Source organism: Macaca nemestrina, chromosome 19, assembly GCF_043159975.1.
Source record: "Macaca nemestrina isolate mMacNem1 chromosome 19, mMacNem.hap1, whole genome shotgun sequence".
Classification (NCBI taxonomy): domain Eukaryota; kingdom Metazoa; phylum Chordata; class Mammalia; order Primates; family Cercopithecidae; genus Macaca; species Macaca nemestrina.
Window position 1 is genome coordinate 18,083,560 of NC_092143.1, and position 27,272 is coordinate 18,110,831.

At 44.9% G+C, this 27,272-nt stretch overlaps 1 protein-coding gene across 4 annotated transcripts in view; it reads right to left on the minus strand.

The window, feature by feature from the left end:
• The window catches only part of LOC105477014 (TNF receptor superfamily member 11a), a 66,377-nt gene that overhangs the window by 38,054 nt on the left and 1,051 nt on the right, over positions 1-27,272 (minus strand). For all 4 annotated transcript variants that reach the window (XM_071085228.1, XM_011733311.3, XM_011733309.2 and 1 more), the window contains exons 2-3: positions 5,411-5,492; positions 3,726-3,851 (exon numbers count right to left, since the gene is read on the minus strand). In XM_071085228.1, coding sequence (XP_070941329.1) covers positions 3,726-3,851; positions 5,411-5,492 — 208 coding nt within the window. The remainder of the gene's footprint in view (positions 1-3,725; positions 3,852-5,410; positions 5,493-27,272) is intronic.

The window sequence follows — 27,272 nt, forward strand, 5'->3', positions numbered from 1 at the left end:
CATCTGTTATAAACTACATACACACAGAAATAGGAATCAAATTATGGATCAATCAACAGTCCTCATTATTTGCAGATTCATATTTGTGAATTCACCTACTCAATGAAATTTATTTGCACCCCAAAATCAATCCTCTTGGTAATTCTGCAGTCCTTCAGGGACAGAACCGTGTACATTTCGAGTTGCTCCACACTCAGGTTTCTGGCTGAGGTTGGACCAGGTGATGCTCTGCCTTCTTGTTTCAGCTCACAGAAGGTAAACAAGCGTTTTGTTGGTGATTTCCCTGCTTATAACAGCCCCCAACTGTCGTGCTGAAGAGCTGTCTAGTGTTCTAAGTGCAAGAAGGCTGTGGTGTGCCTTATGGAGAAAATAACTGTTAGAGAAGCTTCGCTCAGGCATGAATGACAGTGCTGTTGGTCATGAGTGCAATGTTAATGAATCAACAACATGTATCAAATAAGGTGTCTTTAAACAGAAACACACATGAAACAAGGTTATGTGGTGATCAGTCCATGACGGTGTGACTGGAGGCTTGCAGGAACCTCACCCTGTAATCCACTAGGACTAATGGCTCAGGATTTGCTAATTCAGCATTCCTGGTGACTTTACAGAACACAGCTACCGTGCATAACCAGAGTCAACTGCACGTATGTGCATGACCCCGCCCCCCAACATGATACAAACCAATAACATGATTTAAAACAGACCTTGTACCCTTCTAGGGCTCCTTCTCACCTGGATTGTCCAAACAGCCCCTGCACCTTATATTCCTGAATACTTACAGGAATTCCAAGGGAAAAACAAGCAAACAAACCAGAAACGCTCTGTCTCTTATTGTCTCAAGTTATAGCCCGTAGGGAGGGGACATTTCCTATTTCCAATCTTTATAGACCCAAGCTTAGTGACCCTGGAGAAGTCCCCCCATCTCCTGCAGTGCCCACTCTTCCAAGTCCCCAGTCAGCTCTGCAACATCAAGGTCAATACTCAGAAACATGTCCACAATGCATGGGAACGTCCACAGACACATGCCACTTCTCTGGAAAATTCCAGCTACTCCTAGGATCCCATCTGAATGTAAGCCTGGGTTGTGATGAATAATTTTGACATAATTTAAAGTATTGTATGTAATGTACCAGATTTTTGGCTTTAATCAACTTTGGCAGTAGACAGAATGAATCTTTATTTCCAAGAGACAGCAATGAGTCAAGGTCATTACTAAGCAGTAGGAAATTAAAAAGGCTTGATCAGATGCTTCTGCTCAGTGGAGTTTCCATGTTACCTTCCCCAGCCAAAATCTGCCAGCTGTCTCCAGCATATTAGAAAAATTGTGGTGTTCAAAGAAACACTTATTCTCTAATTCTGTCCACTGGGGAAAAAACTTCTATACACAAGGATCAATCCAGTAGTGAGCCTTCTCTAGAATCCAGACTGAGGTCACTAAATACAATGTTCCTCTAAAAACAATCAGGAATCCTTAGAGAAACATCTGATTATAGTTTAAGACAAGAATTATGCAAGCTAAGCATGGAAGCAATAGATGCCTGGGCTGTATCAAAACACCTGGGGCCACCTCATCGAAGTGTGACAATCTAAGCACCATTACAACCAGTTACTGCAGGCAGGGGACCGTGGCTCACACCTGTAATCCCAGCACTTTGGGAGGCCTAAGCAGAGGGATCACTTGAGGTCAGGAGTTCAGGAAGAGCCTGGCCACACGGTGAAACGCCCTCTCTACTCAAAAATACAAATGTTATCAGGGCATGGTGGCACATGCCTGTCATCCCAGCTACTTGGGAGGCCAAGGCAGGAGAATCGTTTGAACCTGGGAGGCCAAGGTTGCCGTGGGCCAAAATTGTGCCACTGCACTCCAGCCTGGGCGACAGAGCAAGACTCAAAAACAAACAAACAAACAATAACTGCAATAGACTGAAACTGAAACACCTCAAATACCTCCATAATATAAGTCCTTGGAAGAATGCTGGATGATTAAGATATTGTTTTGCAAAGTGATAAGGTTAAAAGCATTTATTCTATCTTTTCTATATGTACTGCACTGCAGGATAAATGCTTGTAACTTTATCAATAAATAGTTGATGAGGGAAGTTTATCTTCATAAAGTATGCCAGCTAATAAATGAAAAAGAAATGAGAGAATCAGAACATCACCTTTCTACAGCCCCTAATGGAAACAAATCTAAACCATGACCATCAGCAGCTGCTAATGTTAGAAAGAGGAAGGCTCAGCTATTACATGGTTCCAGTATTCTATGTGTGAACTATATTATATATGAAGTTTGCCACAAACGAAACAAAAAACAAAGCAGAATCTGACCGGCCTTCTAGATCTAAGAACCAATTTATAAGACATTGATCTAACAACCAATTTATAAGAAGGGGTCAGGCCTGTAATCCCAGCACTTTGGGAGGCCGAGGTGGATGCATCACTTGAGGTCAGGAGTTTGAGACCAGCCTGGCCAACACAGCAAAACCTCATCTCTACTAAAAATACAAAAATTAGCCAGGCATGGTGGCACATGCCTGTAATCCCAGCTACTGGGGAGGCTGAGGCGGGAGAATAGCTTAAATCCAGGAGGGGATGGTTGCAGTGAGCCGAGATTGTGCCACTGCACTCCAGCCTGGGTGACAGAGAAAGACTCCATCTCAAAAAAAAAAAAAAAAAGAAAAGAAGAGAAATATAAGGGACAGAAGAATACATTAAATGATACCAAGGGAATGCAACCAACAAAATCTGGCCTGTGGAATCTCCACAGAACTAACGTCATGGCTTCTTCAACAAATGAGCTCAATGGAAAAAGGAAAGAAGAGAGAGAAAGGAACCTGTGTCTCTTAAGAGAATTAAGAGACATGTTTTGCTCCTGATTCCTTCAAATAAACTATACTTTAAAAAACATTCCAGGCAAAAAACTTAAGGCAGTCTGGTAAGGAGATGAAACTGTGTTAATAAAATATTTATAGTTTAGGAAAAAGGTCAAGAGTAGACCTGGTTTTGAGTCCTGCTTCACATGTGTTAAACTTGGAGAAGTTATTCAACCTCTCTGAATCTGTTTCTCAATCTTTAAAGGGGATAGGCCGGGCGTGGTGGCTCACGCCTGTAATCCCAGCACTTTGGGAGGCCGAGGCGGGCTCATCATGAGGTCAGGATATTGAGACCATCCTGGCTAACACAGTGAAACCCATCTCTACTAAAAGCACAAAAAATTAGCCGGGCATGGTGGGGAGCGCCTATAGTCCCAGCTACTCAGGAGGCTGAGGCAGGAGAATGGCGTGAACCTGGGAGGTGGAGCTTGCAGTGAGCTGAGATTGCGCCACTGCACTCCAGCCTGGGCAACAGAGCAAGACTCTGTCTCAAATAAATAAATAAAGAAATAAAATAAAATAAAATAAAAGGGATAAGTATGGCTACCTACAGGGTTTGGAGGAGGATTAAACCACACAAAATAGGTGGGAACATTAATGGAAACATTATGTCAAGTCTATGATGTGTCCCATGATTAAATGGCAACATAAATATATTCCAGCACAAATGTTCTAAATGAAGAATTTTAACACAGGCCTTGGGGATTTAAAATGCATCTTTCTTGGGATCTGTAGTCACAACTTCCTTCCATGTTCCTGAAATGAAACATGATCGGTTGCCTCTAAAAATGTTTCTACAGAAAAAGAGGTCTGAGGTTTCTACACTTCACACTGACGCGACAGGCTCACCTGTATCACAAACTTTATGTAGCAAGCATTTATCTTCTTCATTCCAGGTATCCAAGTATTCATCCGGGCCACAGGGCAGACATACACTGTCAGAGGTAGTAGTGCATTTAGAAGACATGTACTTTCCTTTAAAAAATAAAGGGGAAAAATACAACCATCAAAAACCCAAACCATAACAGCAACACAAAGCAAAACAGCAACAAAAATCGCACCCATCTATGGGACCAGTAACCATTGGTGCCCATGATCCCAGGACACCCCCCAAAGACGACATGACACAGGAGAAGAGGCCACAGTGCACAGTGACTGCAGCACCCTGGGCTCCTTGGGCCACTCAGCTGGCTGAAATAACCCCACCTGGGTCTGCTGAGCCTGTGGTCACAGCAGTTTCTTAATTCTTCTTAAGTAAAAAGTCAACCACCCTCTGCACCCAGAAAGTCTGCTAAGGAACAGAATGATGGGCCAGGCACGGTGGCTCACACCTGTAATCCCAGCACTTCGGGAGGCGGATCACCTGAGGCCAGAAATTTGAGACTAGCCTGGCCAACATGGTGAAATCTCGTCTCTACTGAAAATACAAAAATCAGCTGGGCGTGGTGGCAGGTGACTGTAGTCCCAGCTACTTGGGAGGCTGAGGCAGGAGAATTGCTGCTGCCTCAACCTCTGGGAGACGGAGGTTGCAGTGAGCTGAAATCACGCCACTGCACTCCAGCCTGGGCAACAGAGCAAGACACCGTCTCAAAAAGAAAAAGGGGGGGAAAAAAAAAAGCAATAGAATGATGATTTTAAACTGGGCCGCAGAACTTGAAAGATTCCCCGGAGCCCACTCAGGGAATAAGGGGGGTAGGCAAGAGAAACTGCATCACCCATCCCCTCTCCCCTCTGCCTTCCATCTGGATAGGCAACTTCTTATTAACTTCTTTTTGTTAACTTCTTCTACACTTACTACCGGCTCATGGTTAGCTTCGTTTGACCAAGTGTCACGCTGCGCCCCACCCACCTACCCAACACACACTTGACAATCACTGGATCTTGGTTCTGCACATCCAAGAAATAACTGTAGCTGAAATATCCAAAATATCTTGTTATAAGGTAACCCACCTTCCCCTCCCCGCATGACGAGAGCGCGGGCCCCGTGGACTGTGGCTTTCACTGGGGCTGCAGACACTCAGCCACACCTGCTGGCAGAGCGACTTGGGGTAGGTGGTAGCCAGTCCACCTTCTGCTCCTCAACAGGTGTACGGAAAAAGGTACGACAAGGGTTTAGGCAATTTTTAGCAGCCACAATTCCAGTATGGTTATTCCAAAATAAAATTTCCGTGAAAACAATTTTAAATAAGAGCTGCATTTCACATTTTGAGAGTTTGACTCATAAAGTGCTAAAATATTAGTTTTAAAAAACTTCTTGCCATCTCAAGAAATAGGGTTTTAGAAAATTGTGTTTCAGCCCAAATTAAGCAACAGCTTTTAAAGTTGTTTGTTTTTTTTTCAAAAGGGATTTTAAAATCCCTTCAAATCTCTATTGAGAGAAAGATTTTTGTCTTCAGAGTGACAGACATTACCACCTGCCACTACCATAATGCGTCTATCCAATTTCTTGTTTCATCTGGCAGCCAGAAAAAATAACAACGAAAGCCTCACCCACTTTTAAGGGGCAATGCAAGGTGGCTCAGAAGCAGCTGTACCTGGTTCACATTTGTTACAGCACCGTCCCAGATGCTCATAATGCCGCTCACTGGTACAGGGAGGAGCGATCTGCAGAGCCACCTGAAAAGAACACCGAGGTCAGGCAGAGAGTCCACACAGCCCTTTCTGGATAAAACTAGGTAAAACAAAAAGTGAATCACCAAATTACTTTTTTTTGTTGTTGTTGAGATGGAGTTTTGCTCTTGTTGCCCAGGCTGGAGTGCAATGGCGTGATCTCAGTTCACCACAACCTCTACCTCCCGGATTCAAGCCATTCTCCTACTTTTGCCTCCTAAGTAGCTGAGAGTTGAGATTACAGGTTTTTTGTTTGTTTGTTTTTTTGTTTTGTTTTGTTTTTTGTTTTAGACAGAGTCTTGCTCTATTGCCCAGGCTGGAGTGCAATGGCACAACCTCACCGCACTGCAACCTCTGCTTCCCAGGTTCAGGCAATTCTCCTGCCTCAGCCTCCCAAGTAGCTGGGACTATAGCCATGCACCAGCTAATCTTTGTATTTTTAGTAGAGATGGGGTTTCACCATGTCGGCCCCTTGAACTCCTGACCTCAGGTGATACACCTACCTCAGCCTCCCAAAGTGCTGGGATTACACTACCTTTTAACATGTTAAACACTCAGAGAATTTTAAAAAGCCGAGAAAGTAAGGTGTTGTAGGGGCTTCCTGGGCTCCGCCCTCACTACCTGTTGCCTGAAGGACCTGCGGGAGCTGTTTAAGCTTCCTCAGCCTCTGGTTCCCTTCTGGTTCAAAAGGGTATGATTCTAAGACAAATACCAATTTCTGAATCCGCCCATCTGAGTAAAACAAAAGAAAACAAAGCAGCCCAGGCGCCTGTAATCACCCAGATTCTTATCAGTTTGCCACAGAAAAGCTCTTTTCCTGATCAGCATTCTTGGTGTGAGCAAAAAACAAACACTCCTGTTGAGAAGCAGTCATGTCAGAAACCGAAGAGTTGGGCTTAGCTGAACAGACATCTACGTATGCACGCCACACTTGAAATTCATGCAAGTTCCCTGCTTCATCCTCGAATACAGGGTCACAGACCTTCCCCTCAAGGGTCTTAGAATGGAATGAAACACATACCAGATGGGCCCTACCTCAGCAGTGGTGGGAAGGAAGCAGAAGCGGCCAGGAAGGCTTCCTAAGGGAGGTGGTAAGTAATCAGTCTTCCAAGATAAATAGAAATCAGCCAGACCAGGAAACAGAAACTGGCAGGTGGAGGTAGCGGGAGGAAGTAGGAAGACTTTGGACAATATGAACAGTTCGAACAGGGGCAATGAGGCCTGAAACAGCTCTTGGGTGGCAATAGGAGACCTTCAGTCCAGCTGGAGCCCAGTGTCACAAAGGCAGTCAGGGGAGGGCTTCATCTGCATATTAAAGTGCTCGGATGGAGGGCACAGAGATAACATGGCTTGGAAGAAGCCATGCGTCCTCAAAATAGCTCCATTACAGAAGGCAGCTTTATGAAGAAAGCACCAAACCCAGGAAAGCCCAGTGAGTGTGAGGCACACAGCTATCATGGACCTTTCTGATCTCACCCTGGCCAGCAAAGGGCTTATGAGGAGTCTGAGGTCGACGAGAAGGTCCCAGTGTGTTATTGGGGTGATGTATGCCAGGAAGGCTGTACTTGGACTTGCTTCCTGGGCCCTGCTGACACTCCCTGTGGACACCGGATAACACAGTTGGATGCTCCAGAGTCTTAGGGAAGCTGCATTGAGCCCAGCGGACCGAGGAAGAATTGCTTAAAAGAAACCACCATACCTCTCCCTTCTGAGGTGTTTTTTGAGGTGTTTTTCTCTGTTTTAGATGCCACCCTTCTCTGTCTCCCTCTGTGTGCAATGTACGTGCAAAGAAAGAGGCAAAGTGGTAAAACTGATGCGGCCACGCAAACTGGGTCAAAAAGGAGGATTCATCCGAGCCTAAGGATTCGTGAACATTGTTGCAATGCTGATGACAAGGGCAAACAGGATAAATACGAAGTTGGACTATATTTCAGATGACAAAGGGTATTAATTGCTTCTGATCCCTTAAGGGGGCAGCCACAGACTCAGTAAAATGAGCACATACTTTGTGTTATAGACACAGAAAGGTACATACTTTGTGTTATAGACACAGAAAGGTACTTTTTAGGGGAATTTGGTAAATGGGATATCCCTGAAGTAGCTGCTTAGGGGCACTGTCAAGATGTCACAGGCTGTGTCCCGGGCTCCAAGCCCTGGAGCCTGTTGAGTATACCTGACCTGAACATGTAGACAATTCACTCCATGTTTAGGAGTATGGCTGTGATTCATTCAACCCACCGATCCTCCAACCCAGGAGCTTTGCACCTCTTCAAAGAAACAAGGAAGTCACTGCTTCCACAAATGACCAGCTGTCCTAACTTTTAATTGATTTTCAAAGATATAAAATCCATTTCTCTCTCCTAAGCTTCTACCTCACTATGACTTTTCACCTGAATGTGACTCTTCCCCCCCTCACCAAAAAAAATTGAGATATAATTCACGGACCATAAAATTAAACCTTTTAAAGTATACTTACTGTTCAGTGGTTTTTAGCACTTTGGCAAGGTTGGACAACCATCACAGCTATCTAATTCCTGAAGATTTTCATCACCTCAAAACTGACATGTCTACTTGACAGAGCTATAGGATTACAGATCTTTGAAGCAGCAGCAGAAATTTTGCTGCTGGGAAAATTGCTATGGTCAGGCAGAAAGATATGCTTTTAATTTCATTTAGGGTCCAGCTTAAGCAGAAACCTACTTTGTTCTCTAGTTACATGATATACTTCGAAGTATACCTTCAAACCTTCAATATGGCAATAGACATACACCTTAAAAGGCAGCATAAGTACACACATTTAAGGGAATGTGGTTTGCAGGTAAAGAAATCTGGAAAACTAGATTGTTGGTTCATGCCGAAGACAAAGCATGTCTTTATTGTCCCTTTTTCTCTTCCTTTCTGGCTCTCTGCTTCCAACGTTCTTTCCCTCCACTTGCGGACCCTTTTCCTCCCCATACAGCCTCTAAAGCGTGCCCTGTGCTGGTCTCATTCTAATCTCATGCCCCAGTTCCAGCAACAAACCGCCTGGTGAGCGCTGTGCACTGCAGCCCCGTGCTTATAACTCTTAGGAAATCCAGTGCTTCTTTCACTCCAGCCTGTCTTGCTCTGCCAGGCACCAGGACTGACTGACTTGTCCCTCGATGCTGCAGGCCAGACTCCTGACACCCAGACTCTATCTTGAGTCCCACATGCTTGGGCTCAGTTTCCCATTAGACTGCCCTGGATCTGTTTCCTTATAGCAGTCTCCCTCTTCCTGGATGGCCTGTCAGGTTCATCCTCTGGGTGTCATTTGTGTGTGTGTGTGAATGAACAGGTGTCCCTGCCCCTCCCAGTCTGACCTCTCATTTTGCCTACAGTATTCTGGTTCTGATGTCTACCATTTTACCACTAACTGCCCTGCCAGCCAGCAGCTGGCAAGAGCCTGAAGATGGCTCCAGATCCTCTTGGCGGTGGCCCCTCTGGGCTTCTGCCTTTCCCTTCCATCTGCCCAGAACTTCAGCCAGACTCTACCCTCCAAGACCAAGCTCCCCACGGTTGCAAAGTGGTAGCTATTATTATTGGTAGCAGCCCTAGTAAAGCAATCATTTGATAAAAACATGTTCCTGCTTACGTGTTCTTAAGGAATCTCATAGGGAATGGGGGAATTTGGGCATAAGGCCCCAGATCTTCAGTTAATAGAGTGATTTTGTCAGCCACTTACAGTTGCCTCTTTTTCCCCAAGATGCAGCAAGGAAAAGCCTTTGATGACTGAGTTGAGATGTACAGGCTTTTATTTACTGAGATTTTTCTAGTTCACCTTTAAGACTGATAGAGTCAAAGCTTCGGAATCGCAGTTGTCTTCATGAAGCAAATAAAGCATAAATACTTCAAAATTTTTATTTATTGCATAGGGAATATAGTCCCATGATACAAAATTTAAAACGAGCAACAGCTTGTTTAGGAAATTCTGTCCCACTCTCTCCCAGTCACTCTTCTCCATAGGTAACCCATGTTACCAGCCATTTTTTTGGGTGCATCCTTCTGGAGGTGAAAGGAGAATGAACTTGTGATCTAATCCAGGGCCTATTCTACATCACAGCAGCCTTGGGGGCTGGCTGGGATCAGGTTGCTCTCGTGTTTTGCAGAATATAATTTGACTTCTTAGAAGTCTTGTTTAGAAAAGCAGCCATGTATTGATAGAGTATAGTTCTTAATCAATAAGCTACAAATATTCTCTTTGGTCCACAGCATCTGTATCAACTAACCTATATTCTGACAGAACTCACCAGAATTAATAAGGAACATTAGAGTTTGTTTATAGCAAATATTCTCTGCACATACAGATTCTCCCTACAAATTCCTTGCTAAGTCTAAAAGAAGGAGTTAAAACAGCAAGATGATTTGACTTCTCTTGCTTCGCTCTCTTGTGTCTTTTTGTGTCTTCTACGCATTTGTTTCAGGACATACAGGCTGGTGTTTATCTTAACGGCTGATGGACTCTTCTAGAATAACCATGTCCACAGTCTGTGCAAGGCTTTGGGAGGGCGGAGGGAGATAATAAATTTGAAATTAAAAAATCCCTTTATAAAGCAATGTGGATTTATTTCCCAAAGCAAAGCCATGTTGAGTCTAATTCTGAAAAACCATAAGCTGAAGAAACATAACATTTCTGCCAGTGGAGCCACAGAGACGAGCGGATCTGTATTTAGAATCCTGCAGGGAAGGTTGACTTAAATATTTATTTTCCATGCTGTTAACCCAATTGTCGTGCAAGTCATTATGGATACTAAAATTACTTCTTGCTCCACTGAAAATTCATGCTGACATCGAACAATGCAGAAAGAGGCTTGGCCCCTCTTGTCAAATCGAGATGAAAAGAACGTAACCTAGAAGAACAAATGAGGGATTTTCCATAGATTTTGTTTTATAAAATATCATCCATGACTATATTTCAGAATTTGGCTATAATTTCAGTAAGGATGGTATCACATTTCTGAACGTTACAGTAGAGTCAAAAGATGTGGTTTTTCTTAAGAGAGAAACGATTAAATGTAAAAATAACACTTCACTTAACAGCCCTGCTGTCCCGGAAAAAAATATCCTTAAAGAAAGTCACTATTGAAACTGATCCTACCCAGAATAGAATAGAATACAAATAAATTACTAGCGACCTGTGTGCCCAAAACACTAAAAGAGCTTCTTTAAATAAGATAGTCTTACCCTAAGGAATTATTTCTCTTTGAAGAACTTTGTTTTAGAAGTAAATAAACAACAAACATACAAAAGGTAATATTAATACATCAGAGTAACCTACAAACAGATGCTGTTGGTTCTTGTCTGTTTCTTTGAATGTCTTTTTTTCTCAGCCAGCTGGGCTAACGGGCGAGCGAGAAGGTCTCAGTTTTTCTCCCGGTCACAAGTGTTTCCATTAATGAGTCAAAATATAGACCCTTTGAATTCAGATGTTCTGGGCGATCCTTTCTGGTCTGCCCCTTCTTTAGCTGCTTTCTCCAGCTAACTTTATCTCTATTTTATCCAGCTCTCTATTCTGGACATGGCACAGTCCTGTTCCTGTGAATGTAAGGAAAACGTCCCATCATGGAGATTCTCAGCAAAACATTCATAACCAGGAGTGGAAATGATGCAGGAATCATTTCCCAGAGACCAGATGGGGCGGATTCCTATTCAAAGAGTTAAATGACAAAGAAAAGAAAGTCTGATATGACAGAATATAGGAATTTTTTTTTTTTTTTGAGACAGTCTTGCTCTGTCACCCAGGCTAGAGAGCAGTGGCATGATCATAGCTCACTGCAGCCTTGACCTCCCAGGCTCAAGAGATTCTACCGCCTCAGCCGCCCGAGTAGCTGGGACCACAGGTGCCCACCACCACGCTGGGCTAATTTTTGTATTTTTTGGTAGACACGGGGTTTCATCATGTTGCCCATGCTGGTCTTGAACCCCTTAGCTCAAGAGATTTGCCCACCTCAACCTCTCAAAGTGCTGGGATTACAGGCGTGAGACAGCACACCCAATCTGAATATGGGAATTTATGCAAAGCAGAGGTAAGGGCCGGGAGAACTCAGGTTGGAGGAGGAGACAAGGTACCTCGAGCACTGGTGACAAGAGTAAGAAGTAGCCTGGCCAGGCAGCCCCCAAGAACTGAGTGGGCTTCAGGGCAGGAGTTTTGTACCCAAGGCAGCCCTCGAAACTGGGCTTCCAGTTTGACTCGGAGAGAAGAATGCCTGATATTTCTTTAGTAAAACTGACTACGTTTCTAAAATCTCAGGACCAAAAAAAAAAAAAAAAAGCCATTCTCAGCCTGAGTCTCCTCACCTGTACAATAGCGCTAGTAACTGCGCCCATCCTGCAACACTGAGAGGCAGATGCGAGAATTTCTAAACATGATGTGGCACCGGCAAGTGGCCATATTGCACAAACACAAAGCTTCTGCCTCCTCAATTCAAAGCTGAAGGCTTCTATAGTAGGCTGCTGGGAGAAGGGAGATGTAATCGCATCGCACCCCAGCGCAGTGGTCTGCATCCAGTAGAGGAGGGGTGTTCATGGGCGCAGCTGAATGGAATTAGTGAAAGTATACATAACTTGCATCCAGTCATTCCCCGAGGGGAGAGAAGGAAAAGGGTGTCACTAGAAAGGGGGGAAATGATGGAAAAGATAAACTGGGTACCCAGAGACAAATTCTCAAGGCCTGACAATCTTCCCGTAGAAACCATCCTTGTGCACTTTTAACCTAATTATGACAAACCAAAGCTGCACAGCAGAGTATTTTAGCAGGACAACTAGGAAAAAATGCATGCTTTAAAAAAGCACGTTTGATTTCACAAAAAGAAGTCCTTTATCATGGGATTGGAAACTTGAGGCATCAATGCGAAATTGGCGATGAGTGGTCCGAGTCATTTCAGTGCCTTGCTGTCTGGGGGTTCAGTCAGCTTTTCGAGCCACACTTGGGTGAAGGCAGACACAGTTTACTCAGTCCGTCTGCTGATAAAGCTTCTGCCAGATTATATCTGTGATTTCTGTTAACTAGGACATAAATGAATTATGATTGAATGCCCTTCTAGACATTCTCATTTTAAATAAGCTCGGCAGATAGAATTTCAATCTTACAGATTCACAGAGAAAATACCAGGCATGTTTCTTTTGTACAAACCGGAACTTCACATTTCAAGCTTCAGAACAACATTGCATAGGCACCTACCAACATGGTATGTTATAAAGAGACCACGAGGATAAAGGGGCAGTATTTTAGGATCCCCTGCTCACCCTGCTGGATCACCTGGCACAGCCCATGGGTGCGTTCACCCTACCTGGGAAACCTGTCAATCACGGAACACATTAAAAACTTGGAGGTCCTAAGTTACATCAGTCAGGTACATGGCCTAAGTCATAACAGAGGTAGATACAGAGAATCACAGGGTTTAACAGAAAATGCCCTGAGTGTTTAAAATATAATTCATGTCTAAGAAATATATTTTACACATAGCTCTTGAAATAAAAATTCTGCTGCCAAAACTTAGGCTCATATATTTTATGATTTGTAAAATATGAAAATATGTGTCTAGTTCATTGGAGAAGATCACGAAGAAATTATGACTGTCACAAACAATATTATAATTGATTAAAAAAAAAAAGTTTGGCACAGTGGCTCACGGCTGTAATCCCAGCATTTTGGGAGGCAGAAGTGGGAGGACTGCTTGAGCTCAGGAGTTTGAGACCCTGTCTCTATAAAACTTTAAAAATTATCCAGGTGTGGTGGCGTGTGCCTGTGGTCCCAGCTATTCAGGAGGCTGAGGCAGGAGGATTGCTTGAGCCTAGGAGGTTGAGGCTGCAGTGAGCAGTGATTGCAACACTGCACTCCAGCCTGGGTGACAGAGCGAGACCCTGTTTCAAAAAACCCAAAACAATTGATAAAGGATTTGGGAGTTTTTTCTGAGACAGATTCTCATTCTATCACCTAGGTTAGAGTGCAGTGGTGTGATCACCGCTCACTGTAGCCTTGACCTCCTGGGTTCAAGCAATCTTCCCATACTCAAGTGATCCTCCTGGGCTCATGCCATCTTCCCATACCAGCCCCCTGAGTAGCTGGGACTACAGGGCCTAGGGATTTGGGACATTTTAAAGTGCATTTTATGAATGTATATCTAGTGATAAAAAGTATTCAAAACTCCAACTTAAAGGGACTAATCACAGCCAGTCAGCTCCTACTGGTCTCACTGAAAATTACAAATACGAATCAGTCCTCTCCCCACACACATACTGTTCCCCACAAAAGGGGCTGAGTTCATATAATCACCGGGTAAGAGCGAGGCCAGTCATTCCTTTGCCTGGGTCATTCACCTTTATCTCAAAAAACAATTATTCTCCACAAGATATAGTTTGATGTAGTCAGAGTTTAACAGGAGGAAGTATCATTCTCTTTACGAAGTTCTGCTGTCATCACACCGCCAAAGGCATCTTTGCTGAGCTCTCTCCCATACCTGCATGAGGTCCTGGCTTGCCGCAGGACTGAAGGCAGGACCCGTCTCTGCCCTCTCACTGCTTTTAGTAAAGGGGGACACAGCCACATATAGAGAGGAAGGAAAACTGACCAGTCAGAGCCCCACACAGCAGTGCCAGAACTGAAGCACTGGAAAGATCCTCCCTGATTGTGGACGAGGAAGGAGAAACGCAACCCTGGACTCCGACTGGTGTCCACGTCTTCCTTGGCTTTGGATGGGCAGGGAAACAGGAGGAGATAGGGAAGGACTTCCAAGAGGAAGTGTACAAGCTGGGGAGGGTGAGGTTATGGGGCAGAGACAGAAGGATTTGAGAGGAGGGAGAGGACAGAGCAAATGGGAGACTCGGGCAGGTGCAGGCGGAGAGCCTGGGGGACTGGGCAGGTATGTTCTGACAGTAGAAGGAAAAGGTGGGGGCTGCTTCAGGGCTTCCAGGAAAGGGCAGCTAGTCAGTGAGGTGCAGAAGGAAGGGAGGGTCTTTTTTTAGCAGCACCATGAAACATATTGTAAAGACTGTTGGGATGAGAAAGCGCAAGAAGGTGCAAACTCGTTTTAGACAAGAACAGAGCCTGGGCTAGGATCTCATGGAGGAAACAGAGATGGAGACGAAAAGCGCAGGCAGGAGCAGACAGCAAAGTGGCAACTCTGGATGGCAAAATCTGCAGGAGGCCAGGAATGCAGCTCATTTCGGGAGGCAAGAAAGGGCTGTCTCCCACTGCCAAACACTGAATTTGGCTCTTTTTATGCCTGTCCTTTGAATGCCTTTTTAAAAAACTTTGGGGCAATTTAACATTTTTTATTGTGGAAAATAGATATAAAATTTGCCATTGTAATCATTTTAAAGTGTGATTCAGTGGCATTAAGTAGCAACAATTGCCACTATCTATTTCCAGAACATTCTCATCACCCCAAATAGAATCTCTGTAACCGTTAACTAGTAACTCTCCATTCCCCCTCCCTCAAGCCCCTGGAAATCACCTTTCTACTGTCTGTCTCTGGGTCTGACCACTCTCTTTACCTCATATAAGTGGAACCACACAGTATTTTTCTCTTTGTGTCTGGTTAATTTCGCTTAGCATAATGTCTCCAAGGTTCACCCATATTGTATTATGTACCAGGACGCCATTCCTTTTTATGGCTGGATAATATTTCACCACATGTATAGACCACATCTTGTTTATCCATTCATCCATTGATGGACACTTAGATTGTTTCTACCTTTTGGCCACAGTGAATTATCCTGCAGTGAACACTGGCACACAAGTATCTGAGTCCCTGTTTTCAGTTCTTTTTGGTCTATACCTGGGAATCCTATGGTAATTCTACGTTTAGCTTTTCGAGGCACCCACCTCTCAACTGTTTCCTGCAGGGGCGGCAGCATTGTACATTCCCACCAGCACTGCATGAGGGTTCCAGCTTCTCCACTTCTTCAACAACACATGTTATTTTCTGGTTTTGTTTGGTTTTTGGTTTTTAAAATAATAGCCATCCTGGTGTGTGTGAAGCAGTATCTCTTTGTGGTTCTAGTTTGCATTTTCCTATTGACGAACGATGTGGAGCATCTTTTCTTGTGCTTCTTGGCCACCTGTGTATCTTCCCTGGAGAAATGTCTATTCAAGTCCTTTGCCCGTTTTTACAGGGTAATTTAATTTTGCCTAGTTCTGTTCACAGAATTTGATTTAGCTGCTGACAACACTGACTGAGTTCACAACCTAAAAGTCGACCAATTAGATATACATTCATTTATTCCTCAATTAAGTGAACACATACTATGCGCCAGGGACAATTTCAGATCCTCTGGATACAGGGGATAGATACTCAACCGAGAGAGTCCTGGCTTACAGTCCAGGGGAGAACAACAACTATAAGTAAACAGATAAGGAAATCTGGTTGCAACAACTGTCATGAAAAAAATGAAACAATCTATGTAAGGTGATGGTATGATTATAGGAAGCCTCTTTGAGAAGATGACATTTGAGTGGAGTCCTGCTTAAAGCCAGGGGACAAGCCAAATTTACAGCACATGCCAGGAGGAGGATTACAGGTAGACATATTTGCCAAGGCCCTTGGAAGGAGTGTGCATGGCTTGATGGAGAAACAGCAAGATAGCCCATGTGACTAAGCGCAGTGCAAGGTGGGTAGGGTATAAGGTCACATAACTGATTACTAATTTATACACATTGTGAGTTTATATATAGCCATACTGGCAGGATTGTGTGGTATTGATCATATTGGACATTGCCATTACTCCATAAAGGTTTAAATACTAGGCACTTCATGCTATTTTCATTAGCAGGCAGGAATTACCACCTTTGCCACTAGATTTTTAAAACATATGTTATTAATTGTGATAAAATACACATAACATAAAAATCTGCCATCTTAACCATTTTGTCACAAGTTCTTTTTTTGGAATATATAGTATGCAGAGAAAAAAAAAATCTAACTTAGGTCAGGTTTGATTAAAAAACAAAAAAACCTTAAAAATATAGGGTAACTGTGATTGGAAGTCCTGACATATTCACCATTCTGATTTAGCAAACTTTGCACAATTGACTTTATATACCATCTTGAAAGTTGCTTGTTATCCATCAGCATTTCCCCCGCACCCCCCCCCCCCCCCCGGCCCTCCGCCGACCACCTTGATTCCAGATGTGCTTCTTAAAGGAAACAAAGCGCACAGCACTGACTCAGGCGCCCATCAAAGGTCTGTTGATTTTTACTCAGCCCTCTGCCTTACTCCCCTCACAATGCATTTATTATCTCTGCTCCTTGAAAAGAAAACATACGGCCCAAGGGAAAATGAAGAAACGAGCTTGCATTTCAAAACTTGAATTGCAAGTTTCTTTGTCTTCCAGAGAGATAAGAGTGAAGAGTCTGCAGCCCTGGGCTACCTGGAATCCGAGGGCAAGGCCCGTTCTTTCCTCAATACAGTAATTAGAATGGCTTTGACTTGTCCTTATGTTCCCATGCACCCCTATTTCCACAGGCTCCAGTGAATGCCCCTTTATTCTCCCAGTGTGAAAGTCTTTTTAAATTGTCATTCTTGTTTTTTTTGTTTGTTTGTTTTTAACTTTGTATTCATTTCAGATAAGAACTGCTTTCTCTTCTTTTCTGTAGTAGAAGCCAGCAAGCCCTGTGTCACTTCTGAGAGTGCAGCCGGCTGGAGACCATGTCCCTCTAGGCTCTGCCTCCATGCTGGGGGTGCACGAACTGCTCAGGCCAGGAGTCCCCAAAGTGACTGAAGGAGGAAGTATTCCCCTTACCTGCCGCCCTCCCTTCCTTCACTGCCCAGCCTTCAGGGTGAAATCCAGTGCTTCTCCAATGTGCACAGAATAACCTGAACATTTTATTAAAATGCAGGTTCTGATTCACTGGGTCTGGAACAGAGCCTGAGACTGTATTCCTAACAAGCTCCCAGGCAATGTCAGTGCTGGTCTCTGAGGAGCAAGGCTAGAGATTTTATTGAAAACCAAAAGCCAGGACTTTCTCCTATTCCCAAACACTGCACAGTCATATCTGACTATACAATAGACATTGAGAACCACCTCTTCCATCCCTGGATACCTTTTATCTATTTATCTATTGATGAATGGGGGCAGAGGAAGAACTGGCCCTAGTGAAGTATCTACTATGTGCCAGGCACTGTGCTTGGAAACCTGACTTCCCTTCTCTTCCAGCATCCTCCCAAGAGAGATTAATCAACTTGCTGAGATGGCTGGTGATAAGGAGATTGGAACAGTGCTAGGCATGTAGCAAATATTTAAATACTTGATAAATTAATGAATAAATTTTCCCAAAAGACCACTGTTAACCTCAAAACTTCCCTTTACAGAAAAGACTGTAAAATTTCCTTCTAGCACTGAATCGAATTCACACTCTCAAGCACGCACTTGGAAAGACTCCAGTAATTTGGGACAAAATCCGAGATACCCTGGGGGAAGGGGGTCGCAAAATCAAGATTAGCAATCTTTCTGGGCTGGAACTCTCCTTTCTAATAAGGACTGAACACGGGGCTGCCTAACAGGAGATACAGCTGCTTCAGCCTCTTTGTGCCCATCACTTATGCCAGGAAATGGAGAGCCTCCCACGAGGCCTCTTCTGTGTGACCTCACCCCTTGGGTGCAGAGGAGTGGGTACCCACCGCCTTGACTCCCCTTACCTATAAGGACTGCCCCACACAGTTAAGATGATTGGTTATGCATTCTGATGCTTTGGTCATTTGCAATTTTACATAGAAATCGGACCCCAGACCAGGCGCGGTGGCTCACGCCTGTAATCCCAGCACTTTGGGAGGCCAAGGCAGGTGGATCACCTGAGGTTAGGAGTTCGAGACCTGACTGGCCAATATGGTAAAACCCTGTCTGTACTAAAAATACAAAAAAAAATTTAGCCAAATGTGGTGGTAGGCGCCTCTAATCCCAGCTACTTCGGAGGCTGAGGCAGGAGAATTGCTTGAACCCGAGAAGCGAGGCTGCAGTGAGCTGAGATCGCGCCACTGTGCTCCAGCCTGGGTGACAAAAAAAAAAAAAAAAAAAAAGAAAAAAAAATCCGACCCCAGTGGCTTGGTCACAGGGACCCCCAACTGGACACAACTGGAGCACAGAAACTGCAGCCTATTAGAAAGGGGCGATTTTTCACTTTTAAACCTTGTGACCCACAGAAATTAATAGGTTAAGGCTTAAGACAGAGGTTCCAGCTGTCTTTTCACTGAATTTAACTGCCCCCTCGATCTCACAGTCCATCGTCATAGGTTTTGGGGTCTGCTGCTAGATTTCTGGCCATCGTGCATTAGTAACACCATGTTGTCATTCTCCCCCTAAACCCTGCTAGTGTCTCCTGATCTCACACCAAGTAAAAGCTTGAGACTGACCGTGACCTAGAGGCCATGTATGTTCTGACCCTCTTTCTTATTTGAGCTTTTGTCTTACTACTTAGAAAGTGGCTTTTAAGGGATCAAAAAATGTTAGTAATAGAAAATGATTTTGATTGGTTCCACAGTAGAGATATGTCAAAAGAGGAGCCCAGGTTATTCTCACCAAGGGAAGAGTCCCCAGATTAGCTATAATTATAGTAAGACAAAGACATAAAGGACCTTTAAAAGTATCTACCTACTTCCAAAAGCTTATGAGGGTAAAGGTTTAACCTACCACTGTCTGCTGCCCTGGGGCTCCGAGGCCATCCTTCTCCCTCCTCCCACCCTACACAGAGCCTGGCAGGTGGTGGGAGTGGGATGAACACGCATGGAGAGATGCGGCCCTCTGAGCCGGTGCACCCAGGGCTACAGCACAGTGGTACAGTACAGTCTCCCTCTGGGGTGTGGGGCACAGATGAGCCAGTGCTGCCTTGGCTTCAGGAAGTGGTGGTGATTCAAGACATACACTTCTTTTCCTCCTGAGTCAGGGATCAACTGGCACATGGACCCTGTGCCAAGGGTGCCCGGAGTGCCTGTCTTTTATCTGGATTAGACTTAAAGACACAGCATTGCCATTTCTGCTTAAGAATAGTTCTAGAGGCCAGGCGCGGTGGCTCACGCCTGTAATCCCAGCACTGTGGGAGGCCGAGATGGGTGGATCACCTGAGGTCAGGAGTTCGAGACTAGCCTGACCAACATGTCAAAAACTCATCTCTACTAAAAATACAAAAATTAGCCTGGCATGGTGATGGGCACCTGTAATTCCAGCTACTCAGGAGGCTGAGGCAGGGAGAATTGCTTGAATGTGGGAGGTGGAGGTTGCAGTGAGCCAAGATGGCACCACTGCCTTCCAGCCTGGGCAACAGAGCAAGACTCCTTCTTAAAAAAAAAAAAAAGAAAGAAAGAAATAGTTCTAGAAAGCCCTTAGTGAGTACCTACTTGAGCAGACAAGACAGACCTCCACAAATGCAGACTGGGCATGCATTTGCAAAGGTCTCCCCAAATACCAAAAAGCTTTCTGTCCCAGCATTCTGGAAGGTCCCTTTCTCTACTCCCTACCCCATCATAGAGTTGGCTATACAAGCAGTTTACCTGAGGAGTTAAGACCAGTCACTGGAGCACTGCCTGATAGGAGCTCCAGCTGTGCCACTCACTAGCTGTGCAAACTCAGGCAAGTTAATCAGCCTCTCTGTGCCTCAGTTTTCTCAACTTACTAGCAAGGTGGAATAAGCATTAGACATAATCCATGTGAAGCACATGCCTGGCACACAGGAGGGGTTCAACAAATGGCTGGTACTTGTAATACATTAATTTTCTAATATTGTCAGAGCTGAGTGCAAACCTTTTCATGGAATCCCGGGGTCTCTAGCAGCTGTTCTCAAACTTGAGCACGTGTCAGAATCAGCTAAGAGGTTGTGAAGCCACACACTGCTGGCCCTCCACCCCCAGAGTTTCTGATTCAGTAGGTGGGGGGCTTAAGAATGTGCATTTCTAACAAGTTCCCAGGTGAGACTGATGCTGGGCCCAGACACTACAGTTGGAGAACTCCTGGCTTCAGGGCAGAGTCCCAGTTCTGGAGGCTTATTCACAAGTCCTTTGTGACCCAGACCCCCATGACTTTCCCAGCTGGCTTTATCCTTCCCTGGTCCCTGTCATCGGCCCTGGGCTCCATACATTGGGGCGGGATATGATTTTCTCATGCCTGTCACCACCTCTGCCCTTCTCCCTCCAGCTCTCTTTTCCTCTCAGAATCACACCCATCCTTCCAGGACCAGATCGAACACCCTCTGCCTGATTCTCCACTCGGAACTCATCCTTCCCATGCCTGCGTCCTAGAGGCATCTCACATGCTCCTCCTGTGGGGCTACGTGGGAACGAACAATGGGACATGGGACATCCGACCTTCCCCTTCAGATCTCAGGCTCTCTGAGGTCAGAGGCAGCAACGTCCTAAGTCTAATATTCCCAAAATACCTGCTGGGTTTTTGTTTGGTTTGGGGTTGTTGGCTTTGCCAGTAAATCCAAAACAGTATCGTTGAATTGAAAAGAAAAAAAAAAAAAAGCTTACAAAGAGGTTAAAGGAACTGTAATGAAAACCCTGGGGAAGGGGAAGTTGTGGGCTAACAATCTTCAACAATAGAAATATTAAAATAAAGAAGACATTGACCAACCGGTCTTTACCCCATTAAAGAACAAATTTGAGGAAATGGGGTCAAATTGTGACATGTTAGATTTAGGTCTGCTAGAGGGAAGTTCCTGACATTAGGAATTATTCAGCAAGGAAACGGGTTAGCAAGGGGGGAAGTGAATAATCTCTACTAAGCTTTAAAAATGGAATCGATTCTCAGTTACTATGAAAGTGTTAGATGTGATCCTGCTTGTATATCCGACTATGAAGTTGAGAGAAGATAGGGGCCTTTAAAAGTCTCTTTTACTGGCTATGAATTTGCCAGCTGTTTGTGCTGGCAAATACGTGATACACTATTAAGTTAGGTGCTAACTACATTAGGTAAGTAATACATATTTTTAAAAAGTCAATACTTTAGGGAGGCGGTTCATTTCCCATCTGTGGGATGTGATGAGAACCGCAAACCAGCCAACACAGTGGTGCCAGTAGGATTTCTGGCAATGCCACACCACCTTTCCCCATTGCCCAGCTCAGCCGTCACATTCACCAAGAGCTAAACAGAGTTTTTCTTCCTCATTTTTCATGGAAAGTCTTCAAATTTCTGATAGCTTGAGGAAGTGGCTCTTGTACTCTCAACACTCTTAACAGGAAATGCAGTAAGTTATTATTACTTTGATGAACTAAAAGGGTGGTTTTTGCAGTCAGGTCTTCCTGACACTTGGAAATCTGGCAGCTCTGTCCCTCTGCTGGTGCCAGACGGGGCCTCTGTGTCACCTGCTGGGTTAGGATTTTTTTTGGGGTGTGGGGAAGTCTAAGAGGCACTGGACACAGAGGAAGGGAAACACTCATCTTAGGCAGCGGCAGTGTGCCAGGAAAATGTGTATCATGCAAGCAGTTTTTGCACAGCTATGGGTCCAACATAAACACTGATTCTTTTGGGGTTAGGTGACATATTTGAGGCCAGTGTGGGAAGACCACAGGTCAGGTCGCACCTGCCTTTGCTCTGATGTGACTCTCTGGGGATCACTGGCTGTTTATCTCTCTTCAGTGTGTGTTAAGAGCTCTGTCTCTACGCTGAACTTCTCATTCTAAGACATCTCTAGGTCTGGAAATGGCTCTCTAGATTCCAGAGCCTGCAAGTTTCCTGGAGCGCACAATGCCACGGGGCTTTTAGCATGTTTGCCTCTACAGGGTCTAAGGAACTTTGTCTCTGCCTCCCAATAAGAGAACCCAAAAAAGGTGGGATTCAAGAGCCTAAACATAATCCTTCTTTTTGGTTTGGGAAAAACACCACCACTTCTTCACTTGAACCAGAACAACATTTTGATTTGGACTAAGACAGTAATTTCCTTAACAAAGTGAAAAATATAATCCAAACAGCCAGCTATTTTGTCCTGACATCTGCCATGTCTTTTTTATTGTTTATTTATTTATTTTGAGATGGAGTCTCGCTCTGTCACCCAGGCTGGCTTGCAGTGGCGCCATCTCAGCTCACTGTAACCTCCGCCTCCTGGGTACAAGTGATTCTCCTGCCTCAGCCTCCTGAGCAGCTGGGATTACAGGTGCGCCGGGCTAATATTTTTATTTTTAGTAGAGACAGGGTTTCACCATGTTGGTCGGGCTGGTCTCAAACTCCTGACCTCATGATCCGCCACCTTGGCCTCCCAAAGTGCTGGGATTACAGGCGTGAGCCACCACACCTGGCCTTATTTTATTTTTTTACTAGTTAAGTGAAGCAGTGGGAGTGGAGGAGGAGCAAAGAAATCTGTTAACTGGTTGTGATCAATTAGTTGTAAACACTGCTGCACTCAGACCAGCCTGTCATGTCTTTTTTTTCTAATAACCAGCCACATCTGTCCTTTGCCCCTGCGCCTTCGGCCCCTGCACAGCCCCACTGGCTCTGAAATCGCCCCTGGATCAGCTTCTTCTTCTCTCACCACTGCCCTGACCTGATTCAGGCCCTTTCCCAAACCAAGGCAGTGAGCTCCTTACTGGCCCCCGGGCCCACCCAGACACTCTTCCCCTAACACACAAAACTGGTCATGGTCCTCTCCCGTTCACAGCTCAAGATTAAATCTGAACTATTTACTTGTACCTCAAGGCTTTGAGTGCTGGCTTTTGCCTTCCTCTCTCCTCACACCCCTGAGTCCAGAGGTCCTGTCCTTCCTTCAGTTCCCTGCAAACACTCCACTCTGATACGAATCCCTGCCGTTCCCCCCGCCAGACAAAGCACTGTCATTCTGGAACCCCCAGCCTAAGTGCCTCTCTCTCATGCCGTCTGCAGTGCTTTAGACACATGTGACCACGCAGGAAGGATGGGAAGTCCTCTGATGCTTGCAGGTGAAGGCCCTCTGTCCTGTGTGCCCACAAGTTGAAAACCCTCCCCAGAACACCGGATCCTGCTGTCTGTTAGTGGTCCGCACACGCCTGGACTGCAAATCTCCTGAAGACAGGGGCCGCGGCCCTTGGTCTCTTGTTTGCTTAGCCCATTGCAGAGTGTGCTACGGTTGTGGGCACTCCATTTGTTGCAGTCACTGAACGCATTGAACACAAATTCAGGTTTATTTTCTCATTATTGAATGCTGTGGCCTGCATGCGGTGACCCAAAGCACTCAAAGGCTGAAAGCCGAGGGTGGCTCACAAAACGAATACACATATAAAAGTTATCATCACACGGCCCTAAAGAATATACTTCCCACTGCTGCCTGGGGCTGCTCTGGGCTTCTTGGTGTGAGAGCGCACTGTGACTGGAACGCGACGCAGTGAGAACAGCAGCACCAGTCAGCCCTCTGACAAGGAGCTTCTGGTGACCGAGGCAGACAGGCAGCCTGCCCGGGGAGCGCTGCCAGGTCAGTCTCACTGGCAGGAAATAGAGCGTCTCTCAGAATCAGGACAGAGATATGGGGCTGTGCGTAATGTTGCTCCACGCCCACTCAGTTTTAAACCTCAAAAGTTCACTAAGAACTTCAGAGGGATCAAGGCCATTTTGCCGAAACCCACGGCTCCTTCTTGGTTCTTTCATGCTACGTGTTTTGGGGCAGAAAGGGTGAGCTGAACTTAAACTGTGTTTCCAGCAGTGGACACCATAGGAAGCCCACACACTGCAACAAGAGGGAAATACACAGAAAGGCCTTCCCACAATCTGGGTAGAGAATGAAAGGGTGCTCAGAGGAAAAATCACCTGCTGGGCAGACTCCTACCCACGCCAGTCCTGGGGTGCACTTAGCTGGAGTCAGCAGCCCGTGTGCTCAGAGGCAGGTGTGCTTCCCTGCGGACTAAGGCCAGGACGCTGTGAGGAGACAGCAGACAGGCCACGGGCCACCTGGCCAGGGAGCAGATGCCCCGGGGAGTGAACAACCGGACAGCTGCGCACCATCAGGATGGGCTGCAGACTCACATCAGCCAAAAAACCAAAAAACAAACCAAAAAATGGCCTAGACAACATTCCTAGAGACCACTGGATGCAGCATGTGGGAAAAACACTTTTTTTTTTTTCCATGAACTTCAAAAATAGGAAAATACAATGGGGGAAATTTTAATACTGACATGGCAGATGGAGTCCATACTACCCCTTCTTAAAACAACACTCTTTGCAGAGGAGGCCCTGGTTTGGAACTCCCCTTTTCATGTCCTCATAAAACACTGATTTATTGACTTCCAAAGGCACATTTTTATTGTTTCAGTTTTCCTGGTGTAAGAAGTTCTGGTAGATAACTGAAAAAGCAAGCTATTTCCTTATCAACACACAGAGTATGTTCTTATTACAGGTTTGCCATTTTAGGGGGAAGTGGTAGAAAGGAAATAACAGGGGAGGCATTTGAAATATTTATCAGCAAAATGAACTGCAAGCCCACAGATCTGTGTCTGTGCTCTCCAAACAAGGCATTACTGCTCATATCCATGTCTCCCCTCTCAGATGGGATGGGGGGCAGGAGGAACGGTGGCACAGAGCATCCACCCACCCTACGACCCAGAGCCGCACCCTGGGGGATTTCTTCGGAGGGGTCTCCCCATGGGCGCTCTAGGGCCCTGTGGCCTGTATCTGATTAGTCGACTTTACCACCTCAGTAAGGGCCATCCAAGAGTTATCTCAAAACTATAAAAGTTCAATGCCCAATTTGTTTGGTGGGGGTTTCCTGAAGTAGGTGATTTGTGCTATCTGTAAGGTCGTAAAAATATATGGTTTTTTTTTTTTCCCTCCTGTAAAGATTCTTTTAGGTCTAAACCACTCACACCATCCTCCCAACATAGGGAGCTTTCTTCCCACCTCCTAGAATCATTTCTTCACTGACCTCTGGTTTCCCACACATCTTTCCAAGACCACTTGGGAAACCTCTTCATCCCGAAGTCCTTAGGGATTCCTCCAGCGGTCCTTCCTCCCTCCTTCCCTCTCTCCTTCCCTCTGCCACCCTCTGTACTTTTCTTATATGCTGCCCTCTTATCATCACAGCTTTTCCCATCTGGCGCTTTCCACTAGACTGTGACCCATGCGCCTTCCCCTTGTTCCTCATTAGCACAGTGTTTGACACCACCAATGTCTGTTGCCCTGCATATGCACACACCTGCTCTTGCATCTTATAACCCCAGATAAACATGACCGTGTACAATCCATTACCTTAATGAAAACAATGCACATCTATATTTTGTTGCTTGGAATAAACAGCAGGAGTAGCTACACAAAAATTCAAAATGTTTTTATCTGTAGGCAAATAGTTTTATTCTATCTGAAAACGAATTCCCTCACAAATACAAGCAAGCAGAGATATAATCATATAAATGTTTTAAAGAGCAAAACTTGTAGCCTTTCAGGTAAGTCTGAACCTATTTAATATAATATAAATGAAACTAAATACAATCCCTACAGATAAGGCATTTTCTGGAAGCCATTTCTGCCAACTATTTTGCAAAACCCATTTCCCCACTAAGCAGTTCCTGCAGCTTTGCCTGGTGTTTGATCATTAACATCCTCAATGAACTGTCAATGTCATTCTTAAATTTTGAGCTATTAGAATAGGCTGGTCAACGAAGCAGTCATTGAATACAGAGAGTGCTTCTTCCTAGATAACCACAGTATCTCTAGGAAATACTATTTTAAGGCTGCATCTAGTCTCATCTTTGAAAGAAAATGCATTTCTACTGGGAAGGTTGAGCACCAAGTAAAATAAGCAGAAAAGCATTCCAATGTCACTTGATTGTGAAGGAGTTCAGGAAATGCCACCCCAAAATATGCCACTATGGTGTGCTGATTATTTTGAACTGCGGGCAGATGGTAGTGGCCACAGGCAGAGGTTTCTCTGAACTCCGGTCAAACAAAGATCCTCCAAAACGAACTCAAATGTCTCGAAACTCCGCCGTGGGAATCTTCTCACCCAAAGAAGATTCTCACCCAGAGAAAATTAACTCAGATTACAGGAGAGGAGAGCGGAGGCTGAAACCAGCCCACACAGACTCTCACCTATTCTCCCAAGGGACTGGTCAGAGACCATTTTTATTGCCTGAGAATCTTCCATGTGCCTGACAAGATGTCCTTTACTCACCGTCTACTTCCTCCCCAAACCCTCCCCAAACCTGTTTTGCAGCACCCTGCAGAAGCCCCTATGGATGCTATAATGAGCTTCAATCATCTGACCATTCCTCAAATCTCTTATTTTGTGGGAGTCCTGAGCCTATGTATGTAATTAAGCACAGTTTTTCTCCTGTTAATCTGTCTTATGTCAATTGAATTCGTAGCCCAGCCAAGGAATTCATAAGGTTCCTAGAAGGTTCGCTCCCCTAGAATTGGAACTGACCAATGCAAAAGTTTAGATACATTTCTAAACATGCATAATGAAAGGGGTTTTAAAGGGAAAAAGAGAGGAAACAGTACTTGTTGAAAGGTCTCCCTGAAAAATAAACTTATTTTGACAGCATTTGTTGTTCATATTAGAACGGAACGCCTTTTATGCACATATGAATGTATGTCATTTTGCAACAGCAGTGAGAGATAACTTTGCAACCGCGTGGTCAGGCAGGTTTTTCTTACGTGGCTAGCTGTTCGCTGAAACCCTGGTCCTTTGGTTCAAATAAGGTAGCACCCCGTTTAACCTGTTGAACACTTAAATTAAACAACACCTGAAGTGCTTAAAATGAAAAAATCCTTTAGATTTTTCCGCCTCCGTTTCCCTCAACCATACCGAGAGACCCATAAAATCGAGACTGAATCTTCCTTAGAATCTTTTGCTTCAGCCTTCACTGTGCCCCCATTATTTCTGT